The sequence below is a fragment of the Lepeophtheirus salmonis genome, chromosome 3 (assembly GCF_016086655.4).
Source record: "Lepeophtheirus salmonis chromosome 3, UVic_Lsal_1.4, whole genome shotgun sequence".
NCBI classification, from domain to species: Eukaryota; Metazoa; Arthropoda; class Copepoda; order Siphonostomatoida; family Caligidae; genus Lepeophtheirus; species Lepeophtheirus salmonis.
The window spans coordinates 43,264,654-43,291,236 of NC_052133.2; the positions used below are offsets into that span (position 1 = coordinate 43,264,654).

Here is a 26,583-nt window from a genome sequence, read left to right on the forward strand (position 1 = left end):
GTGCGCGAATGGAAATTCGTCGATCATGTCAATATGTCATTTTCTCGACTTGTACCTAAGCTAGAAAAGTCAGGTTTGTTGTGTTCTGTAATTAATTGCTGATGCTTCAATATATCAAAATATGAATTAATTTCAATTACTCAACCTTCTTTAATCATTGAATTTGTAAGTATTCGAATTTAAATGGACCATCCGGTAGTTAAACGCACAGCTTCCTTCTTGAAATATATAAAGATGACGTTTATTTTCCTTTCGGCCTTTCTTCATTATTTTTTTATAAATTGGCCTTTGTATTATTTAAAACATCTGACTCTATGTATTATGACGGAAAAAATGTATTAGATAGGTTTTGTATTTATATATTAATTTATATCAATTTTATAATGAACAATTATTCTCTAAATTATTATAAACTGTTCACAACAAGAAAAATACAGAAGACTTCTACTAAATGTACATTCAAATTTTTCCTTTCATTTTTTGACAGTCGAGGTTGAGAGATGATAAAAAAAGCTATGATGCAAATTTTGAACTTTAGTCTTATTTCCTCCTTTTATATAAAATGTTTTTTGTTAAAGAATATAGGTGATAAAATAAAACTTTTTCGTCATTGAAAAAAAAATGTAATTAACTTTTTTGATTTTACATAATATAAACGAAAATAAAAACTTTGATTTTAATTTTTGTATATTTTTATTCTTGAAAGATTTAAGTTATATGTCATCCCCATAAGGAAAAGATTATATTCAATATAAAATTATTTGTTACATGAATAAATATATCTTACATATTTTGTGGTAATATGAGGAAGGAAATCCATTTAATGGATTTTTTATTTTATTTCCATTAATAGTGACGGTCGAACTCGACTGTTTCCATTAGTTTATCGTCCTTTTCGAAAATGGCCCTTCCTGAGAGTAGTGTATAATTAACATCAAAATTACCAGAACGGAATCGACGAAACCATAAACCAAGTTTAACCATCTGCCTTCCTTTTCACCGTCATTGAACAAAAGCTGTAAAATATAGGCTATTTTCTCTTTACAGGTGTTCATTTTTGAACTACGCTCAAACAAACCTGAGTCCAACATTACAAAACTCTGCAAATAGTTTTTTGTAGAACGAAATTTTTCTCTTTCTGACGTAAACGGATCATATTTATACAACGCAAAATACACATTACAAAAGCCATCTATTGGAAAAATAGCCTATTATATTTGTTATTTTTGACAGGTTTGATCTTATCAATCATCTTAAAAAAAATATAGGCATACAAATTGTTTATATAGTAGGCTTTTTAAGAGTAATTTAGTTAATAAATCATGTTACTACAAGATTCATGTACTTATGATTAATCTTTCAAACAACAATATCATTAGTCATAATATAGGATTTGAGTGATTCTTATAAATCAGGAAAGAAAGGAAATTATTTATTAAGCTGACTAGGATTTTCCTTGAATATATTTTCTTTTCCATGATTATCTCTCATTATATAATTAAACACGAGTATACAAATGCACTGTGTTTGTGTATAACCTAAACAAACGTAGACTATCCTTTAGTTTAGGGGGAGAAACATTGCAGACATATGCCAAAGTCATTAAAAAAACATAATTAAAAAATTGTCAAAAAATTGGAACTTTTTTATATCTAAAAAACGATTAATCATGTGATTAAAAAAATCCTGTTACAATTCCTGCCTTATATGTATAAGCTTTGGCTCTGATTTTAAGTGTAAGAACTCCTAAATTACATACATAAAAGGCCTGGCACGTCTTTTTATATTTTTACATAATTAAGAAAATGTATATTTTGTATGTAGTATTCAAGCTCTAATATTTTTTTTAAATCTCACGATCTCACTATTTGACTAACTAAAGAAGCAATAAAAAAATTAAACAAAAATCAATATAACCATTTTGGTGGTACAATAAAGTTGTTTTTTTTCTTCCTTTGTGAGTCATGATTATAATGTGAATACAGGGTGACGTACAGAAATTTCCCCCTATCCATTTCTTTAGAAAGTCAATATAATTAAGATGTTTAATCAAAATATAATATTTTTTTACGAAAAAGGTATGTTCATTTACTAATCAAAAGTATTCATACAAAGTTTGAGCCTCCAGCAATGACTCTTTTCTCTAGCACTGGAGCAGAAGTTCGAACATAAGGAATTAATTTCTTCCTGAATAACTAAATCCCACTCATGCTCAATAGAGGTCGGTGGTATTGGGTTGGCGGACTCGATCAACCTTCTTATTCATTACAATCTAGAAAAAATCATCGTAGGGATTATGATCACGGAATGAGAGTGACCAAACCTTATTTATTCATAACTTTTCAAAGCTGTGAAAAAGATAACTTTATGACTTTTCCTGCAGGTGTGGAATGAGATAATCATACTCATTATTTAATAATTTTCTTTCATCAAGCATAAAATACCTTCTTGGAGGACCATAAGTAAAAATTGGAGTTAGTTTTTAGCCTTATTTGCTGCTTCCCTCTCACCTGAATCATCCCTTCCGAGGGATCCCAACATCAACATTTTAAGGGTCACAACCCTGATTTCCTTTTCTAAAATGGATAAAAGGGCAAGGAGAAGGATCAATAACTATTTGTCAATAGCTTGTTCAAAAACCCAAGTCTAGGTAATTGTAAGTAAATTATTTATTGCTAGAGTAATAATAAAAATGGTGTTCACTTAAATTAAATTTCCTATTAAATAAATAGAACAATGACTGTTATAGAATGTTAAAATAAAGTGATTTTATTTTTGTAGCAATGATGGACTTTAACTTCATAATGTTGATTGAGGGCAAAATTTTGTAATTTTTGTTCAAAGATAGAAAGATACATTTTTCATTTCACCTATTTTTAATTCATGAGAGAAAGGGTTAAACATTTGTGCATTTTACATCTCAAGTTATATGCTATTTTTAAAGGATTGAGATTAATTTAGTATTCTGTTTGTCTTTTAGTGCGAAAAAATATATGTTATATAAAATAGCGAATAAATATTGCAAATGTATGTACATATGTACGAAAATATATTACTTTTAGTATTCGTTTTGTATACTTTATAATAAAGATATCTAGAGTATTATAACAAGTATATAAATCGATTTGAAAATGATTAAATTTAATTTTTTATTCGTTTGTGCAGTGTTTCTTAACCCTTTTATCTACATTGTGAGACATTAAAATCTCAATATAGAAGTTAGTTAGTTAGTTAAATATCTATTACTGCTTACCATACATACATAAAATAAAATTTTACAAAGATAATGCAACGAACACGACCACACAACGGAGTATTTGTTCCACTACAGCAGACTCTAAAACCTAGTTTACGTTAAAATCATGTTCAAAAATATGTTCTATTTTTTTACATTTCATAAATTTTAATATACGAAAGACTTTGTTTTCCTCCTTCATTGCTTATTGCCTCTCGTAAAATGGGGGGGCATCTTTTGGTGAGATGTTCTGCACTTTGCAGTTCTTCCATACAGACATTGCACGTTGAACTTATGTCTTTCCACTTGCTTAGGTGGGCTAGAAAAGAGAAGTACAATCCAGTGAAGGCTTGTACAATGAGTCTCAATTTTTCTCTTCAGAGCTTGATACACTTTGACTTCGGCTTATTAAGCATAGTATGCGTATGTTGCATACTTTGATCTTTTTTATATCGGTCACACCAATATTGATAGAAGAAGTCATGGATTACCTTCTCTATGTAGCTTGGAGGCGTCCCAATAGTAAGCTGGTTTTGGATTTAAGTACCCCTCTCCGTACGATGGTCGGCATATTCATTTCTACCTTTTTTGGCAGAAAACTTACTTTAATTTCTCTTCAGTATCTTTGTCTACATCCAGTTATGAGGATGACTTTATGAAGTTCTGAGATATAGGCGACGATACTGTCCCCAACTTGTTGCAGTACAACTGGTTTCAGTTCAACAGATCCTGAGCTTTTGTATGAGCCAAAGGAGTTAAATGATTCCCTGACCTTGTTGCTATCCAAGGAATCAATGTTAAAATCATTTACTTGCATGGATGTTGCAGAAGACGTACTGAGTCTACATTGTGGAAATGAGTTTCTATGAGTATTTTTAGTGATTGGGCAGGTGATTGCAAGTAACGATTCTGCACACTCATCAATAACATTTGGGTTTGAACCTATAACCGGTAATTACCCCAATTTAATAACCTTTTTATATAGAAAGAAATGTTTCATTCTTAAATATATTTGCCAATATATTCATTCTAAATGCGAATTTCAAATGACGTATTTATAAAAAAAAAGTATAAATGTCTTCCCCAGTTAAGAATCACGCTAAGATTAGCTGTAAGATACAGCTAAAGGTAGTCGGGGTTTACCTGAACGACCCGATAATTTTTACTTTCCATCTACATCCCTCATCATCAAATTACTATATCGAGAGTAATATTGTATTTTTTACCTTCTTTCATTGTGAATTAACACCTAAAGATGTAATAAATAAGTAAAACTTTCTTATTGTTTTTTTTTAAACTATTCCTGATCTATTCCAACCCTTAAATGTATTTGCTTTCTTTCAAAGCATTTCTGAACATATTTGTAAAAAAAAATGAACTGTTTTGAATAGACTAAGTAGTTATGTATTTTATGTTTTCAATGTTCATCTTATCTGCCCTATCTTGGCTAAATATCTTACTTGCATACATAGAAAACTGGTAAAATAAATTATTTCGTGAGAACAAAAGATAACATAATCTTTTTTTACATTTTCTACTATTTTTGGAAAATAATTAACGTTTTTTGGTTTAAAGTAATGTTGCATCAACCTGAGTCAAGTCCAGTTGAGTTGGTAAGGTGGGACTTGAGTTGATAAATTGGAAAAGGGATAAAAAGAATTATCTACACAAGCTTAGGAATGGGCATTTGTAGAGCACGAGGAGAGGTGTGGACTATTGAATTAAGACCCTTGTTAACATCCCCTTCCTTATTTATAATTTTGATTGGTAAAATAGGTAGTAGAAACTTCAACATTTAAAATAGTATTAGTGGGAGGAAAACATTGTAAAATTATTATTTAACAAATATATTATTACTTTAATAAGCATTTTTAGAACCACAACCAATGTTATTTTAACAAAGTTAGTCATCAACTACCTTTAGTTATTAATGAAAATTAATTAGCTGTTAGAAATACTGTTAGTGTGTCACACGACCATGTTTAATTACTTACTTCTTCTCATGTACTTTTTTTTTTACTGTATGACCATGAGATTTTTTATGTTGTAACTGTGAAGACTCTGGTAAACCACACAAAGTCTGTCTCCACTAAAGCTTAAAATGGGAATGAAAAATGTAGTTATGTAGCTATTATAAGAAGATCATTCATAGCTGATTAAATCAACTTATCAACCTTTCCTTTTAATTTTGTAATCCCTTGGATCTAGTTCTGAATAGAAGGACCAGGTCGATAAAACCATAATTTTCTTCTTCTTGAGGGGGTTCTAGTAGGTAGAACAGTTCTATTAACTCTACCAAATAATATTATATCTGCTCTGCCTTTTGAATAGAAGAAAGCCGGAGATGTAAATAGACGATATGATGATGAACAAAGCCTAGTTAGACATATTAGGAACATTTCTATGTTTTATTGATTTTTTAGACAGGCTAATTATAAACAAAACTTTTGACGTGAGTTTCTTATTTCTTGCAGGGTCATTTCATATCAAAAACCACATGTTTCAGAATTAAATGATAAAAAAGATTCTTTTATAGGATGTATAGACTACAGGGTGGTCCAGATAAATTGGAAAAATATCATAAGGCTTATAACGAACGAATTAGATAAGGTAGAGCCATAATTTTTTTCTAAAAGCTACATTTAATGACATTCAATTATACATAAGGAGATCCGCCTCTCTTGATAACCTTGGCCACAAAGGGTATGAATCTTTGACAGGCCTGGGTGAACTCGTGCATATCCAGTTTTGCCATTGTATGGTTAATAGACTTCTTCAGGGACTCCACAGGCTTCATATTTGCCCTCACCCTGAGATAGAAATCGCATGGACTCTGCGATTTTTGCATGCCAAAAGCCCATACTCCAAAAGTAAGGAAGCTTTGTGGCCAAACATCATGCATTTTTTTAGCCTTGCAATGTCTTGTATTAAGATTTAATTTCTTCCTTGGGCTACTCCATCTATCCAAGGAATGTAAAAGAAAGTTTTTTTTTATGGTTTTTGGTTACAGTATTTTAAAATCTTGATTTTAAAGGAAGGATTTTGTAGATAAAAATATAGAGAGTTCTTAGAAATTACAAAAGGTTAAAGGAGATAAAAACAAGCCCTAATTACCTCATTCTTATCTCTCACAATATGTTACACGAATACTTCTTTTTTACAGCATGATGTAATCGTATAATTGTACAAAAAAAAATGAAGAGTAGTAAAAAAAACTTGAGAAAACAACGTCATTGTTTGATAACAATCAATGAACTTTAGGCTTTTCCTTCTTTTTTCTTACACTTTTGGAAGGGAAAGGCGGAGAGGTCTAATTTATGTACTTAGGGTGCTGTTGTGACACATTTTTCATATATAAAATACAAAATCAACTACCCAGTGTATGACAAAAGCAAATCTAAACATTATTTTATAAAAAAGATACAGAGTTGTTTTTTTATTTGAAAATTTTTTACAACTAATTTTGTACAAAATTCTATTGTTTTATAAAGAAATAATATTCATTATTTATTTGTTGTGATATTGTGTAAGACTAAAAGCAACAGCGAACTTGAGAGTTCATTTTTACACCCACAATCTTACAACTTGATTATTCTAATAGTAGTACCTATGTTGTATTGAATGTGAAACAACTACACTGGAATAATTGTCTTGATAAATTTGTAAATATTATTTATATTTATTTAAAATCTCCTACAAGTGTACAGAATAGTTCAAATACCCATTTTAAAATGTTTAACTCATCATAAGAGTATTTTTTTAGAAAAGATTTATTAATTAATGAAAATGAACCTTTGTGAGATTCATATTTTTTATACTCAACTGCGAGGGTGGATTAAATTACCCCTATGCCCTTGTAAAACCAACCCTGCACGAATGAATAAATTGGTCATTGATCCCCTGAACTCGATTTTATCTTCCATAAGATACATAATTGTACTTATTGACCATATGAAGAATTCAAACATTTGGCTTGAATGACGTACACAATTTGTTTTCTAAAAAATAATTTTGAACCTTTTTTACTATTTATTTTTTATGGAAAGGTTGAGTGATGCAATGAATAATTTTATTTTGAATTAATAGTGTCAAAGTCATAATTGTTAATTACATATTTATAGCCATTAAGGTACAAGGGGGTGGGGCTTTTTCAGAAGAGGAAAAATTTCTTAAGAATATTTAAGTGTTAAAATGTTTGGAAGGCACTAAATTTGAACGAACAACCATCTATGACATTTAAAATAGATAAAACGATAGTTTATTAAAATTCAAGTTAGAAAAATTTCTTAATTTGTTACAACCCCTCTAACCACCCCCTTCTGCGGATGTCCCTAAGGGAGCCATTTATCCCATTTTTTGTAAACTAAAAAATATTTGGGCAATCACTTAGTGGAATCTCGAGCGTTATTTCCTTCATGACCTCTGTCAGAAGGTGGCAGAGTCCTCGTGTATGAGGATAATCCCTAGTTTCTTTTTCCAGCCCTCCTGATGGTAACAAATTACTCAACAAAATCTAATTAAACTTGAAAATACATTTAAAGGGTCTAAATATAACTAAATAACTTATAACTTCAAGAAATTATATTAAAAAGCATGTGGATATGCTTCAGCAAAAAAATAACTTTACTTACATATATTTTTTTTCTATTTTTGTAATAAGACTTGATTTTTTAAGAATTTAGATTTCAATCCCGTAAGGTATTTGTGAAGAAACAAAAATACTCTCTAGAGATCACTATAAAATGTTGTTTTTAATTTGTATAGTTACCTGTAAATGCATATATTATTAACCTATATAGACATGTATAATTAATATAACGTACTTGTTGAATGGAAGTAAATAGTTTGACATATTTGGACATGTGACGAGACGTCGTAAAATACATATAAAATGAGATCACACAACTATTATTGACATTTTGATGTTCCATTAACATTCAACATTTGCCGGGGGTTCGTGGAACATTAAGAAATTAAAATTAATCAATAATTTTTCTGCTGAATATAAAACCAAAAATAAAGACCGTAAAATTTTAAGAATGATTCTCGCTACATGTTGGTATATTTTCAATCTTTTTATATGGAGACTGAGTAAGCTGAATTTTCTCGAGACATTAACAATTAAAAATGTATTCAAAACGCTTCTGTTTTGATTAAAAAAGAGATTATAAGGTTTAGAGTACAAAAATAGTATAAAAAATATTAAAGTTGAACTATCATTCCTCATCTTTCATATTATTGTCAAAAAATCATTTGTTTTAATTCACTCCTCCTTTTTTTCTTGTCAAAATCTTTTAATCTCCATTTTTTTAAATTGTGCTTTGATACATATTTTTTTTGTTTTAAATAAAATAGTCGTTTGTTTTTCAAAATTTGTTTTTTTAGAAAAATGTTATTTAAAGGCCGCCATGTCCATGAAGGCTAAAAAAATTATTATCAACCCCATATCTTGAGCTTTAAGAACCTACATCATAAATTTCAACAATCACACACAAACCAATTAACTGATAATTGGTTTGAGTGTAATTCCCGGACAAACACACACATACATTTGCATTTAATATATAGATATGATAGAGCTAAATCAATTTATTAGAGTAAAAATCTTTGTAGACACCTAATTTAGTCAATTGTCTAATATTTGGAGTTCATTGTAAGTTTTAGCTAACTATCATCTAATCTTTATATATATATCTTTTTGGAGAAGAGGTTGAGATATTAAATTAAAATGATATTTGTTTAATAGTTGAATAATTAATATTTATTTCCTCTTTATTTCAATCTACCATATTAATTTATGAATAATAGCAACATCCTTTTCAAAATGAAATAAAAAAATCTAGTACATGAATTATCATAATGTATATATTTAAGATTATGTATAGTGCCTAGTATATAGTTTTCTCTCAAGATAGAACCAAGCAATAAATACATTTCCACTCTGCATTATTTATTTTTAGTATACTTAATAATAATACATGTATGTATGCTTGGGTATTACATAGAAATAAATGAAGTAGCCTGCTCACATGTTCCCATTTTTACATAATATACATACAGAAGTTGAATTGTCCCAACATTAATCTGGTAGAAAATCTTAATTTACAATGCTTGGAAATATATTTCATTTCCCTGCTACCATTCATATACTTTTCTCCAAAAACAATATACCATACCTAAAATACTCCATAATTACAGGATTGATCTTATCTAGTGGTATACATTCTAATATTTTCAATTTTTCTAAAAGAAAAATGTAAACCAAAGATTTTGTGAAGAAATGTATTTAATTAAATAATCTGAAAATAGTTCTCGGCACAACTATTATTCAATTCTTAATGATAGAACATCTAAATATAAATTAAAGACAAGTATGTGAAATACAGGAGTATTTTTTGGACTCAAAGTAGAATAGAGAATTCAAAGCAGAGTAATTCTGGCCTATGTCTTTTCTTTACCAAATGGTTCTTTAAAAACTGAACACTTTGAATTTTAAACATTAACAAGATATGATTTAATAAAGAAAAATATAATTTCAATAATATTAATAACATAATAAATGTGTGCCTGGGCTCTGTTAATCATAAAAGTAGCCACCCTTATTGGCAATGATGGTTTCCAGGCAGTGGAAGGCCTGGCACCCCCTTTGGATTTAAACCTCTGTTATGGCATGCAAGTACTGGCTTACTTAGATGACGGACACTGTAGTACTTCCTCTCGACATGCACCTCAAAGCTGTAGGGGATCAAAAGGGTAGAAATAGAGTTCAAAAGAGTGTTGAGAGGAGATGCATTTATTTCATTGCTGGTGTCAAAAGTGACCTCTACATCCCCACAAAGCTGTTTCCAGCCACTTTTGGGATATCTCTATGAACAGTCTGATGTGAAATCCAGAGATCTCTTGCATGGTCCCTCATGGACTTTAGGGGATTGGCCTGGGTTATTTTCTTAAGCTCCTCAGGGTCCAGTTTGGTATTTTTGTCAGAGCCCTTCTTCCTCTCCGACATTTTGGACTGGCTGACGCCGTAGACCGTGACCCTGGTGGCGCCCAACTGCTTGGGGTGTGCGAATGTAAATTTGTGGATCACGACAATGTGTCATTTTCTTGACTTGAACGTAAGCTAGAAGATTCTGATTTGATTTTTTTATAAGTCATTGCTTTTGCTTTAATTTGCTTTAACAATTGAAAAAATTTAACTGAGAAAATATTGATTAATAGGTATTCTTAGTAGTCAATTATTTTTATTTCATCTCACGTCATATATTATTCACTAAAATATAATCCCAATATTATGCTATACTCAGATAAATACCCACATTTGATCACATCTTCAATTATGTGGATATCAAAAAAGAAGATATTATTGACTAATATATTCCCAAGGGCTCATGAATACATAAAAATATACATAGTATTATTATATTTTTAGTCCCTGGATAATGGATAATCCTTCCCATCATAGCCTCATTAATTTATATTAATATGATTGTTTAAATAATTAATGATAGGGGTGTATCAGTTCTGAAAACGCTACTTAAAATCGACCCATCCTTTAAAAAATTTCAAATTTTGGAATGTTCTCTATATATCATCATTTTCACTAATATTGTAGTAAAAAAAAACAGTTTTGTACAACTTTCAGTACCTTTCAAGCACGATAATACTTTGTCAATATTCTTAATTTAGGCCTAATTAATAAGTATACAGTTATTCTTACAAATATCTTATCTTTGACAGTCGAGATTAATTGATGATGACTGACTGAAATCTAGGAAGTATTAATTCGACCTACTACATTTTTAAAAGTAGGAATAATTAGCTTCACTTTATAAACATTACACCTCTAGAACCAGAAAATCCCATTTTTTATTAATTACATTTATTTATATCAACAATATACGAGTGTACTGTGACTATTGTCAGGGTTACCATGTTGATTTTCAGTTTCATTGTTTAACATGACCAAAATACACACGACTTTCATCACTACTTATAACTACCTAACAAAATCCTGAGAGCTACTCTACATCAATTATGAGCAAAAAACTCGTGATTGCACTTTATACTTATATTACCTCAATTCAAGAATGAAAGAAAAGAATAACAGCCTTGGAATAAAAAATGTACTGTTCAGATTGCAACTAAAAAATACTCCTCCGCAATAAAATGCTTAGGATTTACAACTCTACGAATGAACGAATATATATTTATTTTTTTTTCAATTGACCGAATATTTGTGATTAGTATTTTTGAAAAATATTTTCTTGACTTTTCTTTTAGAAAAGTCATTCCTTAATGACCTTTTTAAAAAATTTTTAAAGGAATATATTTCATGTTGAAATAATAAAGTATGACATTGCCCGAATAAACAACAAAAACTTGATAATTTTCTCATAAACTGGGAAGGTTACAATCATTTTTTATTTCTTAGCCATTTGGTGGTGAGTTAATACAATAATTCCAATAAATCCTTCGGGTTGTATTGCACGACAGTGGTTTTAGCAGTTTATCTCCCGCTCAATTCTGTCTTCTACTGTGAACAACTCGACCATTTCAAGCTGGCAATCGAACAGAAGAACCCAGCATTGGTGAATAGGGGACAACCATACATCATCAAGATAACACCAGGCTGCATATATCTTTAATGGCGCGCCAGAAGCTCCGGGAGCTCGGATGGAAAGTTATTATGCATCCAACTTGGCTTAAATTGGATGATTATAACACTTATTACAAAGTATCATAATAAAGCAAAAAAATACGAAATTACTTTTTCCCCCGACTTATTATATAAAGTAATGTTCTCTGTAGACAACAAAAACAGATATTAAAGACTAGAAATGTCATTATTTTGTTTCTTTAGGTAACGGCAATCAAAAAAAAACTTTTTCAAACCAAATCCCACTTGTCTTTAATATTACCGATTGATAAATTAATTATGCAAATATTTGAGCCCTATTATTTTTCATTGGATCTTTGTGATAATTCGAAATATCTTTTTAATATTAAGCTCCCCTTAATTGTATTTTTCTAAGCAATTTTTTTCATAACTTTAAAGTTATTTTATTTTAATGTTAACTGAAAGTTGTTTTTATATCACACGTCAAAAAATGTTAAATAATTTAATGACTTCCGCATTTCCGCTTTATGGTTTCTCACATTTTAAAACAAACAAGAAAAAACTTTTGTTATTATACACATACCTTTTTTGGGATGACTTATTCATCTGTCACAATTCTAGGAAACCAAGTTTTCCTTTTTTTTCTTTTGGCCTTTCATCCATGAGATTTTTCTTTTAATATTTAATAGACATGAATTTCTAAGAATCTACAACTATAATTTTTAAGATGTCATGGTTTTTCAAATACCATTTGTAAATATAAAGTAAATGCCTGCACTACAGGGGGGAGTACATCTACCTAATTATAATTTTGTTGTCAAATTTATAGCAAAAAAAAAGTATTTGTCCAAAAAGATTAGCATGTTGTCAATATTTTTTTTTTTTTTTTTTTGGTCTTTTTATAAAAAAGTTACTTGAAACTATCTTTTTTAAAAAATAGATATAGTGACGTAGCTTAATGGACAACGCACTCCAGAGAAAAAATTATTCTTTTGAACTCGATCTGAGTAGGTTAGAATCCTAATCACTCCTAGAGAAGGAAATATACTTTATGTACATATATGGACTTCAAAGGTCGTTTCAGATGGAGGAATTTTAATACTATAATGTTTACAAGTATTTATTCTGAGCTACTCAATCTGTTCAATTAAAAAACAAAAACACACCTTATGTCAAAATAGTCAATGATTAGACAAAATAGCCCCCAAAAAAAAAAAAAAAAAAAAAAAAAAGAAAGTGTGGATATTATAATAATAGCAAAAATTATTTTTCACAAACAAAAAATGATAAATAAATTGTAACATTCAAATGTATTTTTTTGAACCAGCACTGAGCGCACGTTATAGAGGGACATGTTTCCCCCCTCCCAAGTTTTACACAATTTTTGTAGTTACACCCTTGACAGATCCTTTCCGGTGTAAAAATCGTAACTGCCCCTCTTAATTCAGCTATTGAATTGACTAGTTTTCTATTACTCACTTGTCATAAGTGTTCTAAACATTTATTTAATGATTTTGAATTGCCTCTTTTAAATTCTATAACGCAATATGTACAAATCAAAACTGGATGCTTGAGTTGTCAAACTCTCCCTTTGATCAATACTATCAATTGATTTTTGGCCTTTTGTTTTGCTTCATTTTAAAGGAAAGGTTTTGAGAAACAAAAAAGATGACTAATGACGAAATTAGTTATCTACAATAGTATATTCGAACATTCTATTTGTCTCTGCGAATCGTTAACGAATTTTCCCATACCCAACTTTATAAAGATTCTTTCGTATAAATAATTATTAAGACAATGATACTTGATATTTTTTTTTTAACTTATATATAAAAAAATCTCAAAGTGGACACCATTGGACTCCACAATGGCCTCAATCCTAGCCCTGAAGAGCTTGCAGGTCTTTTTCACGTTTTTCTCCGACTTGTCAACCCACTCCTTCTCCACGACGGCCTTTAAGACATCGAGGTGGCACAGGCTCTCCTTTCGATGGTACACTAGATTTGATAGTCGGGGTTGCAGTCTTGGGAGGAAAGAGGTCACATTGACCAACCCCAAAAATTTGCCCAGTTATATTCACAACATTTTTGAGTTTCTTTAGGATTGTGGCTTCCAGCCTTCCTTTAAATGTATTTTTTGTCGTTTTCTAGTTTTTTTGATCTAGGGAATGATACCTTTGGAGCAGGGAACGATGCGGTAGATCTTGTCATGATTTCTTTCCGTTTCAAGAATCGCTGACACACTATTATTTTTGGCCTCCATTTCAGTTCTATGATCTGATAAATAAATTTGTATCAAAAGATGTCAAATGTCAAATGTTTGTTTTGATTGCTCTACCGGTTGATACTACTGGGAAAAATTACTAAACTATTTATTATGCCAATGAAAATATCCAAAATTTAATTTACAATTTACTGGGACACGCTGTATATATACAATAATGGTACTTTTGTAACATAGAAAAAAATAAAAAATATTTGGTACGTTTAATTAAAAACGTTATAGACCATTTTTATGGGATTTTATCTTTGCAAATGCTAAAGAGTGTAGTCTGAATGATTCAAAGTGATTGTTGTCGTTACAAATTGTACGTTAATATGTACATATGTGACCTAATTTCATTTTGCAAAGACGTAGGAATTTTCTTTAGCAACCAATTGAATATTTTTACAATGCATACATACCAAATTGTATGATCAATACAATGTAATATTTATTGTATTGCAGAAAAAGCTATGGATATAGATCAAACTATAGTTACAAGGTGTTTTTTTTGGGTTTTTTTTGTCTAAAACATAGCTATTTAACTCTTCTGATCTTTCCTTCAAATCCTATAAAATCCAATAAAAATGGATATTATAGCCATCTAAAATTATAGTTTCACTCTGTATATATTATATGATTTTTGTAAAGAAAATATGGGAAAAGTAAAAACGGTTGCACCAACCGTTTCCTCTTTTTCTTTTTGTTCATTCTTTTATGGATCATTGTGGTGTTAACATCTCCCTGTGAAAAATGAATTATCGCATATGACTGGTGCAAATTGTTGAAAAAATGCATTTTAAATTAAACATATATAAATATAATTATAATATTTTCATTTCCTCATAACCCAGACCCACCCCTCAGTCATATCAGATTACATTGATATAATAATTTAGCAAATAAAATATATCATTAAAAAAACTACACGCTCATTCTAATCACCATTGGTAATAAATAATGTACTAAAATACAAATTTACCTTTCAATCATCAAAACCGTCGATAGATTCATGACCATAAAATAATAATTAACAAATAATCCTATTCAAAGTCCTAAAATACAATCTTAATATAGGTACAATGCCATCAAAGTTATCGTCCTTGTAGTGCGCAATTTGTATATTATATACTGACCCTTTGCAATAATTGTGACGATGTTTTCGTCGTTTGCTGTTGATAAAAAATCATTTTTTGCAAGTTTGAGGGCAAACCCCTTTTCAATGATGATTTGTACGCCACTGTAGATAGTTGTAATATCTTTGTTAGTATCTGCTGCCTCTATAATGACTATAGGGGGGGGGGAATTAATCACTTTGGATTATGGATTTTTAAGACATTCCACAACAAAAATAAGGCAGAATACTTACTTTAGAATGAGAAGTTAAAACCACGACTACTTAAACAATGAACACAAAAGAAGAAGGAGGACACACAACAACTGTTTTTCCTTTTCCAATTTCTAAATTTAGTTTTTTCTTTACAAAAATGGCATCCTTAATAATACCATATGTCCCGCTCTTGCCTTCTCCTCGTGCTCAGGGAGCACCTACCTACTGAAGGAATAAATTGAATACTTTTGTAACTATAAATTAGTGATGTCAAAATACCAATATTTTGTACCAGTTCCGGTACCAATACGGATACTTTTGAAAATTTATTTGACTCAAGATATTAACCAACTTTTTTGTAAAGAGCAATTCACATCCATTAATAAGGACATCCGCAGGATTTTTTGTTTGTCTATGAACTAGTTTAGAAATTTGAGGACTTTTAATAGAGGCAATTTTGATTCTCCCTTGTTTCGTAAAGGACAACTTTGTTTGGAGTGAGGAGAGGGCTCAGAAATTTGAGGGGAACGTTATCGGCAGGCCAATGTTTTACGACAAAGTGGCCTTATAAGTAGGTGTTCTAGTACCAATTTTGTATAGCACGCACCTATATCCCTGTATAGTACCGGGTACCAAAAACTAATACTAAAACATAAAATAACATAAATAAATAACACATAATACTAAAACATAATCTATATGAAACTGTAGTACAGGAAATAACTTATTTATAAATTATTATCAAACAAGACATGTTCTATACAAAATAACACTTCTCCCATTTTCCTTTCATGTTCATTTTTGAATTCATTGTTGGAGCAGATTAAAGGAGTTCAGGGAAAGAGCTGAATTAACAACTACAGCATAAATCTGAAAGAAAGAAACATGCTCCTCATCTAATATTTATTGCACGAACCGATATAATTAAACTGTTATTTTATGACTAATGACTTCTAATTGTTGTTTTCAAATAAATGCATTCTTAATATTTATATTTTTTTGTAAGTTGACCCCTTATAGATAGATACATATTAAAAGCTCAATTTATAAATTAAATACCTGGGTACATACACAATTGAATAGTTAATAAATATAGTAAGAATGAATAAAGTTTGATGCAATTTTACCTGTATAATTAAGACAGAAAAAAACGTTTTGTTAATTAAAGATTCGTAGAGAGGTTAAACGGAATTTCCCTATGGGTATGAATTTTAGATGGAGTTAGGGGCTTTTGTGATCTGGGATCAGATGATCTTGCCTCCTTGATTTGTGTATATGCAGGTAGTGTTGTACATATATGGAAAGGAGATTATTTAATTATATTAAATAATTAAGTTAAGTGATATGTGACGTAAATAGAACGCCCTCAAGACCTTTCAATTAGGAATATATGACAGCTGACTATGTTAAGGCAATCAGGAAGGAGAAGGAAAAAATATGCCTTCCATCTGCTGATTTTTCCCTTGAGTCCTCGATAATTAATTTCAAAATTTGTTAGTAAAAGTACATTTTATAGCGCGATTAGAGGACTGGATACAAAGTAAACTCAGGAAAATGAAATATATATTTAATTACATGATAAATAGTGAAACGAATATAATAATCACGTCATTTTAATTTTGTATTATTATTTTACCCATTCAATTCATTTTGCTTGCACCCGTGAATATCAATTAAAATGCTAAAAATTCTTGTATCAATATATAACATAGAAAAATATATTTTTTATTATCCCAACATGAGTATAATTTGTTATTCATATACTAAAAACATTAAATTACTATATTTTCGATAAAAAATTTTATAAAATATTCATTACTTTATACGAATTTTTGAGAATCAAAATAGTGCCTATCAGTATTTGATGAGGTTGCGTGAATTATATGAGGTAATAGCTACAATATGATATTTTTGTGTGAACAATTGTATCCCTAAATCCTCACATTAAAAATAATGAAAGATCCAAGAAATCAAAAGGAAATTTTATCACATTCACTAAACCTCCATTCAACATTTCTAATTATACGAATTATTATTAAACAAGGCATTATCAAGATAAATAAATAATTGTGTACGTTCAGATTTGATATTTTTCAGAGCATACTATAAGTAGTGATGGGAGGATTCATCGAATCGGAGAATCTGGGTTTTTTTCCTGGAAGTACTCGGGACTGGCATGGTGGAAAATAATATTTAATTTGCAATTCCGATTCTTATTTATTACTAGTATTTAATTATTTATTACTTTTCAAAATGATGAAAGAAAATAGCCTCCCCCCTCTCCCCTCCAAATGAAGGAATTCATGCTCTTTACAAGAAAATTTAATATTTGAAATTATTTTCCAAAAATTTTCTTTTTGTGTACACCTGTGGATTTTGGAAACTTATCTCAAAAAAATTTCAAAAAAATTAATTTTTTGAGAATAGCCATGATTTTGTGAAATTTTTTATTTGGTTTGGCTTTTGGATTTTTCTTTTTTAATCCAAAAAACAAAGCCCCCCCCCACACACACACACCAAAAAAATAAAAGATCGTGTGGATGCCCCTGATCAAAAAAATAGTATTTTTAACTATTATTTAAATTATTTAAGAATCGGATTCGGTAATTTTTACTAGAATCGGATTGGAATCACCATAGGGATTATTTTTTTGTAATCGTCCTATCACTACACAAAAGTATTGACGATTAACTTAATCAATCTCTGCGTGTATAATATCCCAGTTTACTAACGGAGGGTTAACAAATCAGAAACATCCCAAGAAAATTAATATGTATGATACACAGAAGATATTTAAGGATATCTAAATATCTGTGTTGGATAAACAATCCAAAGAAGGTACAAAGTATTCAAAAGCTTTGCGTACATAATTGATATACATTATATATGCATATGTTCATTTAAGGAAAAGTGTTGGTGATTAACAAGAAAGTGGATCCTATATTTATTGCTATTTAGAAATAGATACTAAATTACTCTTTACTCAGAGTAAGCAATAAATAACAATAAATAAAAAATAGAACAAACAAACTTTTATAAAAAGATGCAAAAATTGTTTTGATACTTGTAGTTATACCAGGTTGTCTATTGATCCCTAAATACTTACTAATTCAAAAATTAATGAAGGTTGAGTTATTAAAATTAATTCATATCTCAATATATTAAAGCATAAACAAAAAATTTACAAAATTTTAAAAAAATTCAGCTCTCTAGCTTAAGTACAAGTAGAGAATATGACAAATGAACGTGATTGACAAATTACCATTAGCAAACTCTTTGACACTGGACGTCTCCGAAATTACTGTTTACGCCGTCAACAAGTCCAAAACATTGGAGAGGATTAAGGGCTCTGTCAAAAAGACAAACTAGACGTGGAGGAGTTAAAGAAAACAGACTAGGCGAATCCCCTCCAGTCCATGATTGACCATGGAAGAGATCTCAAGATATCACACCAGACTATCCAGAGAGCTATCAAAAAAGTGGATTGAAAGAGCCTATTGAGAGTGAAGAGGCCACTTCGAGCAATGAAATAAACGCATTTGGTACGTTGCTAAACTCTTTTGAGTATTTTTGAACTCTTTTTTTGTTACAATTTTGGCCTCCCTATAGCCCTGATACCAACACCCTCGGCAACACTTTTTGGGCTCATATCAAGAGGAAGGCCTGCAGTACTTCCTCCTTTCATTCGGCAAAATCGTTGTTCTTCTATTTCTAGCTTTATACATATTTAATCCGCATTCCTTTCTCATTAAAACTCTACAACTTTGACAAGAATCTCTTGACTTTCTTCTCCATCCCTTCAGGTATTGTTTGTATTTTTGGTATCAAGACGAACTTTTCTGAGTGACTTTACCCTGTTAAAAAGTTAGCCAATCACCCTTCGTGATTCTGCAGTTCCATTGTTTCTGTACCACCCCTTCACTCTATTAATTAATTTATAAACAGACGGGTATAGGAAGAAAAGGTGTTTGGAATTTTCAACAGCCAGGGTATAGACAGTGCAGTATTTATTTTCTTCAACTGATTTGTCAGTTGAAAGTGAGGTCATTCGAAATGGGATCCACTTATCTTCATAGGAAGTTAAATAATAAAAAATTATTTGAGTTAATAACAAATTACGGAATAAATTGTCGAGGTTTCAAAGAATTTTTTTCATGTATTTTTATTATTTGTTGTCCCCAATTATGAAAATCAAAAAATATTTATTGAAAAAGAGTAAGAAATGTCTTATTGTATATAGTATATCTGTAAAATAACTTATTAATTTAGAAGTAATCTATCCTCTTTAGCAGGGCTCACCAAGCCCATGCCCTCGAGCACCAGGTAGCCGTTTGGCTTGATCTAAAAATAGTGTATGCTTTTGATTTCTTGATTTCTTTATACATATTTTATGAGCTGGTATGCCTCAAGGCGTATGAGAATCTTAAAGTAGCCATCAAATTTAGAAAGGTAGGTCACCCTTACTCAAAATACAGTCTACAAAAAATTTAAATTAACTTATATTTTGGACTATGAATTCAAAGGTATAAAATATCATTGTAAAAAAGTACTTAATTTGTTTACTGATTTTGATAGATTCATGTATAAAAACTTCTCGGGACAAATTAATTTATGTATTGATAAATTTTCTTTTTAAACACCCTTAAAAAGTAATTATTAGTATTTAAAGTAAAGTAATAGAAATTTAAAATTATCTATCTTATTTTTTTATTTTAACTTGTATAATTTAATAGTTCACAACATTTACATAATTTTTCTTTATAGTTTTGTTATTTAGTTGTAGGTAAATGGAAAAAGGAATAACTAATTATTTAGTTATGTTCCTCAAAATGTACTTAGGTGTTCATATTTCTAATCTATTACGTGTATCAACGCTCTTAATTTTGTTGTAACGGTCATTAGAGCGAATAATTAATATAAAAACGTGGTAATTAATCATAATGTTGAATTTGTAATATGTAAGTAAAAAAGAAAAGTTCAGTTGAACCCAAGGGGGGTTGGGTTGGAGGCTCTATGTAAAGTTTTTGGATTTTGAAATTTTTTCCAAAAAATATCATTTTTCTAAACAGCTGTGAATGTTTATTTAATATTTGAAATTTAATTTTTTTTAAATTTGCAAAAACCGTGCCCCCTTCCCCATGCAGACACAAAAAAAGTTAATCCTGAGGACTTCCCTGCACCCTTCTCCTAAAACCTATCATTCTTTTTCAAAATTATATTGCTAATATTGCTGAAAATTGACATAAAAAGTAGTCGTGAAGGCAGCCTTATAGCTTGTGACTTTAAGCCTACTTTAATAGAAAAGTAATCTATATAATAATTTTAAATGAGTGCCGTGGCTCGTGGGTAAAATATACAAAACTATTCTGTCATTTTAAAACACATAAAATATTTTAAATTTAAAACTTATCAATATCAAATATACAAAAAAAAAACTCAATAAAAATTATGAGTATAAAATTGTGTGGGAAAAAATCAGAGAGGCCCAGTTATCAGAATTACTACAATTTAAATTCATTAACGAGAAAAATTTGCGGGAAAGTCTAATGCCAGAAGCCTTATAATTCCATCTGTAATAGCATATACTCAAGTTATTGTGGTCAAAAGTTTGTAGTGGGTCCATATACGGAAATATATTGACCTATTATATCCTTTATAAAAATCTTAAATCAATATGGAATAAGAAATAAGTTTTTTTCTTAAATTAATGTTGAATTATAATTAATAGATTTTTTTCTTTCAATTTGCACTTGTAAAATGTTTTCTTCTGAAGTCGAATTTAGGGTTAAATACAAGAAACCTCTTTCATGCTCGTAAATTTGTAACTGTTTCTAACCCATAGTTTGTGTTGAAACTTACTTTTTGTTTTCAAACTAGTGTGAAATATAATTTATTCTTAAAATGTTAGTTAAATATCCCTATAAGAAGGATGTACTAATGAGTTCCTCATTCTTTTCCTGTCTTTCAGGTACGATGGTTTTACAAAAGAGAAGTGGAAAAGGATTGGAGACCTTTTATGGGCTATGACTCTCTCCGTATCGAACTTCGCTACCGTCACATATGGCAAACAAAATGGAGTGATGTTGATCGGAGAACAAATACACTTCGTGAGGAGTACCATAATTCCCATAGAGCCTCAGTTCGAACCATGATCAACAATGCTCATCAACAGCGTCGAGCACGTAGCCTTAGTCGAGTCCATTATGATCGTGCAACAGGTCCACATACAGCCATGCTCATGAATGGATACGTTGATGACTCCTCACAATCATCACCCATGTCACATCCCTCTCAGTCTCTACATCATGGGGGTCCTCCCATGCACCATCAACACATTCCAAGAACCCATCCTGCAGCACAAGAAGACTACTACGACTCAGGAGAGTATGAAACTGCTTCAGGAGGGGTTGGCGGGGGATCTGCAAATCAATCAGGAATCCGACCTTCAACTGCAGGAAATAATTACAATCCTTATTCTCAGCGTGGGCCTCACTATTCCACTCGAGGAAGACAGAAATCATATAGACACTATCGATCCTCGGATAATTTCATCAATGATGATAGGGAGATGCGGATCGTTGTTCGTGGAGGTGTGTATGAGGTGGATCTTGTCGAATGGAAATGTCACTCAATTTATTGGCCAGGAGAAGCCTTTGATATACTTCGTGGAACGTGGTTTCATGAAACGACTTGGCAGCCCGTGCAATGTGAACATGCTGATAGAATTGAGAGAGAACATCTTTCACGGTTTTTGAACCATAAGATGGCGGACTATGTGTGGGATCCAACAACTAGTTCAAGACTTGAGAAACAAGTAAGTTTTGGGTAATATTGGGAATAATGAGTGAGCTTTCTTTTTATATATGAATCATGTATCTAGAGCAGTGATTCTCAAACTATGGTCCGATAAATCCCTTTAGCATTATATAGAGGTTTTAGTAGGGAAAGGTACTTACATCTACCACGAACAAATTTTATTGTAAAATTAAGAAATATATTTCTTTAAATATGTCAAAAAATGTCGTTATACTATTTTTGCACAACATTATGTCGATCATTTTCAAATATTAAAAGTTATCAATAACAGCAGTACTTGAATATCCTGATTATTTATCAAGCAGTACACAATATAAAACGTTTGAGAACCATTAATCTAGAGAACTCTCTCCTCCTAAATTTAAAAAAAAAAACCTTTCCAAGTAATATAAAAAGCCATTTTTTATTAATTTCATATCGTAAACAACATAGTATTCGCATAAAATATTCATCTATGACATTTAATTTATCTATTCTTACGTCAAAGTTTTATTTGCTTGTAGAATGAATAAGATTGAATATTTTATGATATTTTTAACTTAATTATTAAACCACTACTGGATAGATATCATACAATAAATAATAACGCTGACACTAAATGCTTAAATGTTCAGATGTTAATAAATAATTTATCGAATATAGTACAATCTTAAATGCATGATTAATAGATATTACTTTTTAAACTTGTTAATCAAATAGAACATACAATTGGATGTTTGATATTATAATTGATTTATTTCTTAATGTGAGTTTCTACATCTGTCACACGTTTACGCACACATATACAACGTGTATAATTTTGGAGTAGTAAAATAAAGAAGACTTGGCCTTTCCTTAAATAGTTGATTAAAAAATTATTAAACAAGGCCTCTTTTCTTTTCTTTTATAAAAAGTTCGTTTAAAAAAGAGACCCGCATTTATTTTATAAGTAATTAAAATATATTTTTTATATTAAACTTTCAGTGCGTGATTTAAGCCTCGTACAATTTGTTTCCCATAGGACCCTTCCATAGCTAAGGCCGGCCTCTGAATCTTTCCATGCTATTTTTTCTTCGCCATTCAATAAAAAAGCAATAAATCACAGAACTTATTTATTTTGTAAAGGAAATTGTTGAAGGTTGAAGATTATTACATGAAGAGTTAAAAAAAAAGGTGCCCAATGCCCGTTTGCATGAAAACGTATGATAGATGCAGACACCCACCTTCAAGTTTTTTTGTTTTTTTTTTCAAACTACTTTAATAAAACATGTTCGCTATATATTCCACATTATCAGTGCTTTGAACGTTGATTGGTTGAATTCAAATGAGTTATTGTTACGACTGTAAACAATTATCAAGATTTATTGAATGAATATTTCATAGTTGGAATAATTGGCTAACTTCTACCAGCTGATTTTAGGCTCCTTCTTTCCGCAAGAAAAGTTGCAAGGCATATTAAAAGTAACGATGTAAAAAGTTGTTTCTTTCAACAATCTTTGCTAAATGACGTCATAATGAATCAATCTTCAACATTTTGTATAAGAATAATAAATACTTAAAATATTCCTAAGTTAAAAATAATGTCTATATATTCTCGCTTGAAAGATATTTAAACTTTTACATAACTTATTCAATTAGTAAACTGTGGAACTCATTAGTGAAAATGATGCATTCATAAGAGTGCTCCATAATTTGAGACGTTCATAAGGACTGATAACAAGGACGAGACGGAACTGAGTTTAAGTCCTATATCAAGGACTCATACAGCTTAAACAAGAATTTAATTCTTTAAGTTAGTATTTGTTTTTTTTAAATAATTCTGATTACTAAAAGGAACTTTGTAAAGGTATTTTGCTTTTCTCTTATTAAGCTTTCAATGTCCATTATTACGGGTGTCAACTGTCTACAATCATACCTTTGGCAATGACGGCCAAGTGTTGTACTCCATACAATATGCACTTCTAAATTAGTCTAATAATTAAATATGATTTTCTCAAAATGGTCATTGGAAGGCTGTCAAGGGCCTTGACAACCTCTATTTTGACAAAATTATGTTTTATCTATTCCAGTAATTTAGTCGTGAGTATGGTATAGTTGAGTGCCTAGATTAAATAATTTAAAAAAACTTTCCCGCACTTTAATCTAATAATTCTATTGTTATGTAATATTGTTATTAACCGTTGGACAGTCAGATTCTTTCTTGATCGCCTGTCCCACCCAAAGCTATGAACCGAATACCAAAACAAAGACCACACAATTAATATTTATACAAATGTATGTTGGCATAGTGAGTATACATAAATGTTACCCAAGAATTAACTATTATATAACCTTCATAATTTCACCGTTTAAACTGAATTAACTAGGTGAATTGTGTGACGGAAGAAGTGGTTGCTTCTATCATGGCGGAAAATGAAACAGTAAAGTCATCTATTTTAACATAAAGAGTGACACCTTGCCTAGGAATAATAGGTTAATAAGACAAAAGTTCTACTCAAGCTAACAGGTATCTTTGCTACTTAGAGCCATAGCTTTGGTCTGACTGCCCGTTGAAGTTTTAGAATGACCGTTGACACTCCTGCATTATAATCATCTAATTGTAGTTATTCATTCTATAATATATTAATTTTAAATATATTTGTTATCTGACAAAAATCTTTACAATATATTTAATCTCAATTAGCATGATTAGATTTTTTTATAGATTCTTGTAAAAGAGGTATCATGTAATCTTTTTCTTCGTTGCAGGTCACACACGCACATGAGTTTAAAGGATAATGATATTATTATTTTATGAAAAAAAAAGCAAATATTTGTTATTGTATTTTCTTGTTCCTCAAGGCATACATAAATGTTATCGTAGGTACATGAAACGAATATATTTTCAACAGTATTATTTCTCCTGTATCAGCCATTGTTGAGGAGACATTTTCTATTAGTTGTATGATTATTTAATTTATTATCACATAAATTAGATAGGATATGAGTAAGTATCTACTTAATTTTACAAGTAGGGTCTAACGTGAGAGAGACCTGGGGCAAAGATAAATTTGTTGGCCCTTTTACTAATGTCATTTTTTTTAAATTTTCTTAGCAAACTAAAAAAATAATACCCCTTAGTTGGTGTGATAGTAAGAAGGGTCTTACCTCGCTAACACAAAAATATACATTGCATTTTGTTGTCAGCTGTTGATGTGTCTACTTCTGTTCTTCTAATCAGTGCTCTGAACTTTGATTAGTTCAATTGTAATAACCTATTGTAAAGCTGGGAATAATTCCAACAATAATAGAAAAATAGTTCCATATTTGAGAAGAATAGACAAACCACCAACTTATTTTAACTCTTTTTTATATTTTTTTTTAGATTAGGTTGCCTGTTACAATAAACGTAACAACTCGTTTATAGTTTAGGTCTACAAAATAAATAAATTAAAAAAGATATTCATTTTTAATATATTTTTCTTACCCCCCAAATACAATTTGGAATTTGGAATCATCAAATAATAACATCATTCATGGAGTTTAATTATTTTCTCGCAAGATGGTGACACTCACTATTCTTTTGTAAACAAACTAATATAAGTAAATAACGTTCATGCCTCATATAAACACGTTTTATAGGGCATGGATAATAAAGAAGGGATCTATGTAAAGAAAAAACTAAGTATAGTGATTGGAAAAGAAAAAACGATTGTCGCGTGTACTCTTTCTTCTTCTTTGTTCATTATTTAATAAGTCGTGGGCGTGTTAACATCTCCCTCTAAAAGAAGAATTATCGCCTATCTTTGGTACAAATTGATTTAAGAATGCATAATAAATTAAATATATAGAATAGTCACGCAAGCAACTAAGCTTGTTTTTCTTTATTTCCACTCCTAAAGGAATTGAGTAAAAAATGAGGTTGAATCTTTTCTTTTTTAAAACCAATCACTACTTTTATATTTCCCTCACGTAGGAATAAATATTCTGCATTATTATTCGAGTTTTCTATAATTCCATGCAAAAGGGTAATACAATGGGGAAAAATTGTATAAAGTAAAGAAATATGAAGCTTTACATCTAGGGTAAATACTACATTACAGTTACATAAAAACTATCATAACACCGTCAATTAAAAATATAATACTTTATATTCAGGTATAAAAGAAACTTATGTGAAAGTGAGATACGCTCAAGTCTTTAACAATGATCAGAGATGAACATTACAACGACGGATCTGTTTGACTATATCCAGAAATATTCGAAAAGTCCTATATTTTTAATTTAAGCTAACATAATAGTTTTTGATAGGTAATGATTTGATTGCACATTTGCAATATAAGAAAAAAGGGCCATAAATATTTT

General features: G+C 30.1%; 1 protein-coding gene across 2 annotated transcripts in view; it reads left to right on the forward strand.

Annotated features, from left to right (window-relative positions):
- Window positions 1-26,583, forward strand: part of LOC121115374 (phospholipase DDHD1) — a 130,623-nt gene that overhangs the window by 81,063 nt on the left and 22,977 nt on the right. For both annotated transcript variants that reach the window (XM_071887412.1, XM_071887413.1), the window contains exon 2: window positions 21,413-22,258. In XM_071887412.1, coding sequence (XP_071743513.1) covers window positions 21,461-22,258 — 798 coding nt within the window. In that variant the 5' untranslated portion in view covers window positions 21,413-21,460. The remainder of the gene's footprint in view (window positions 1-21,412; window positions 22,259-26,583) is intronic.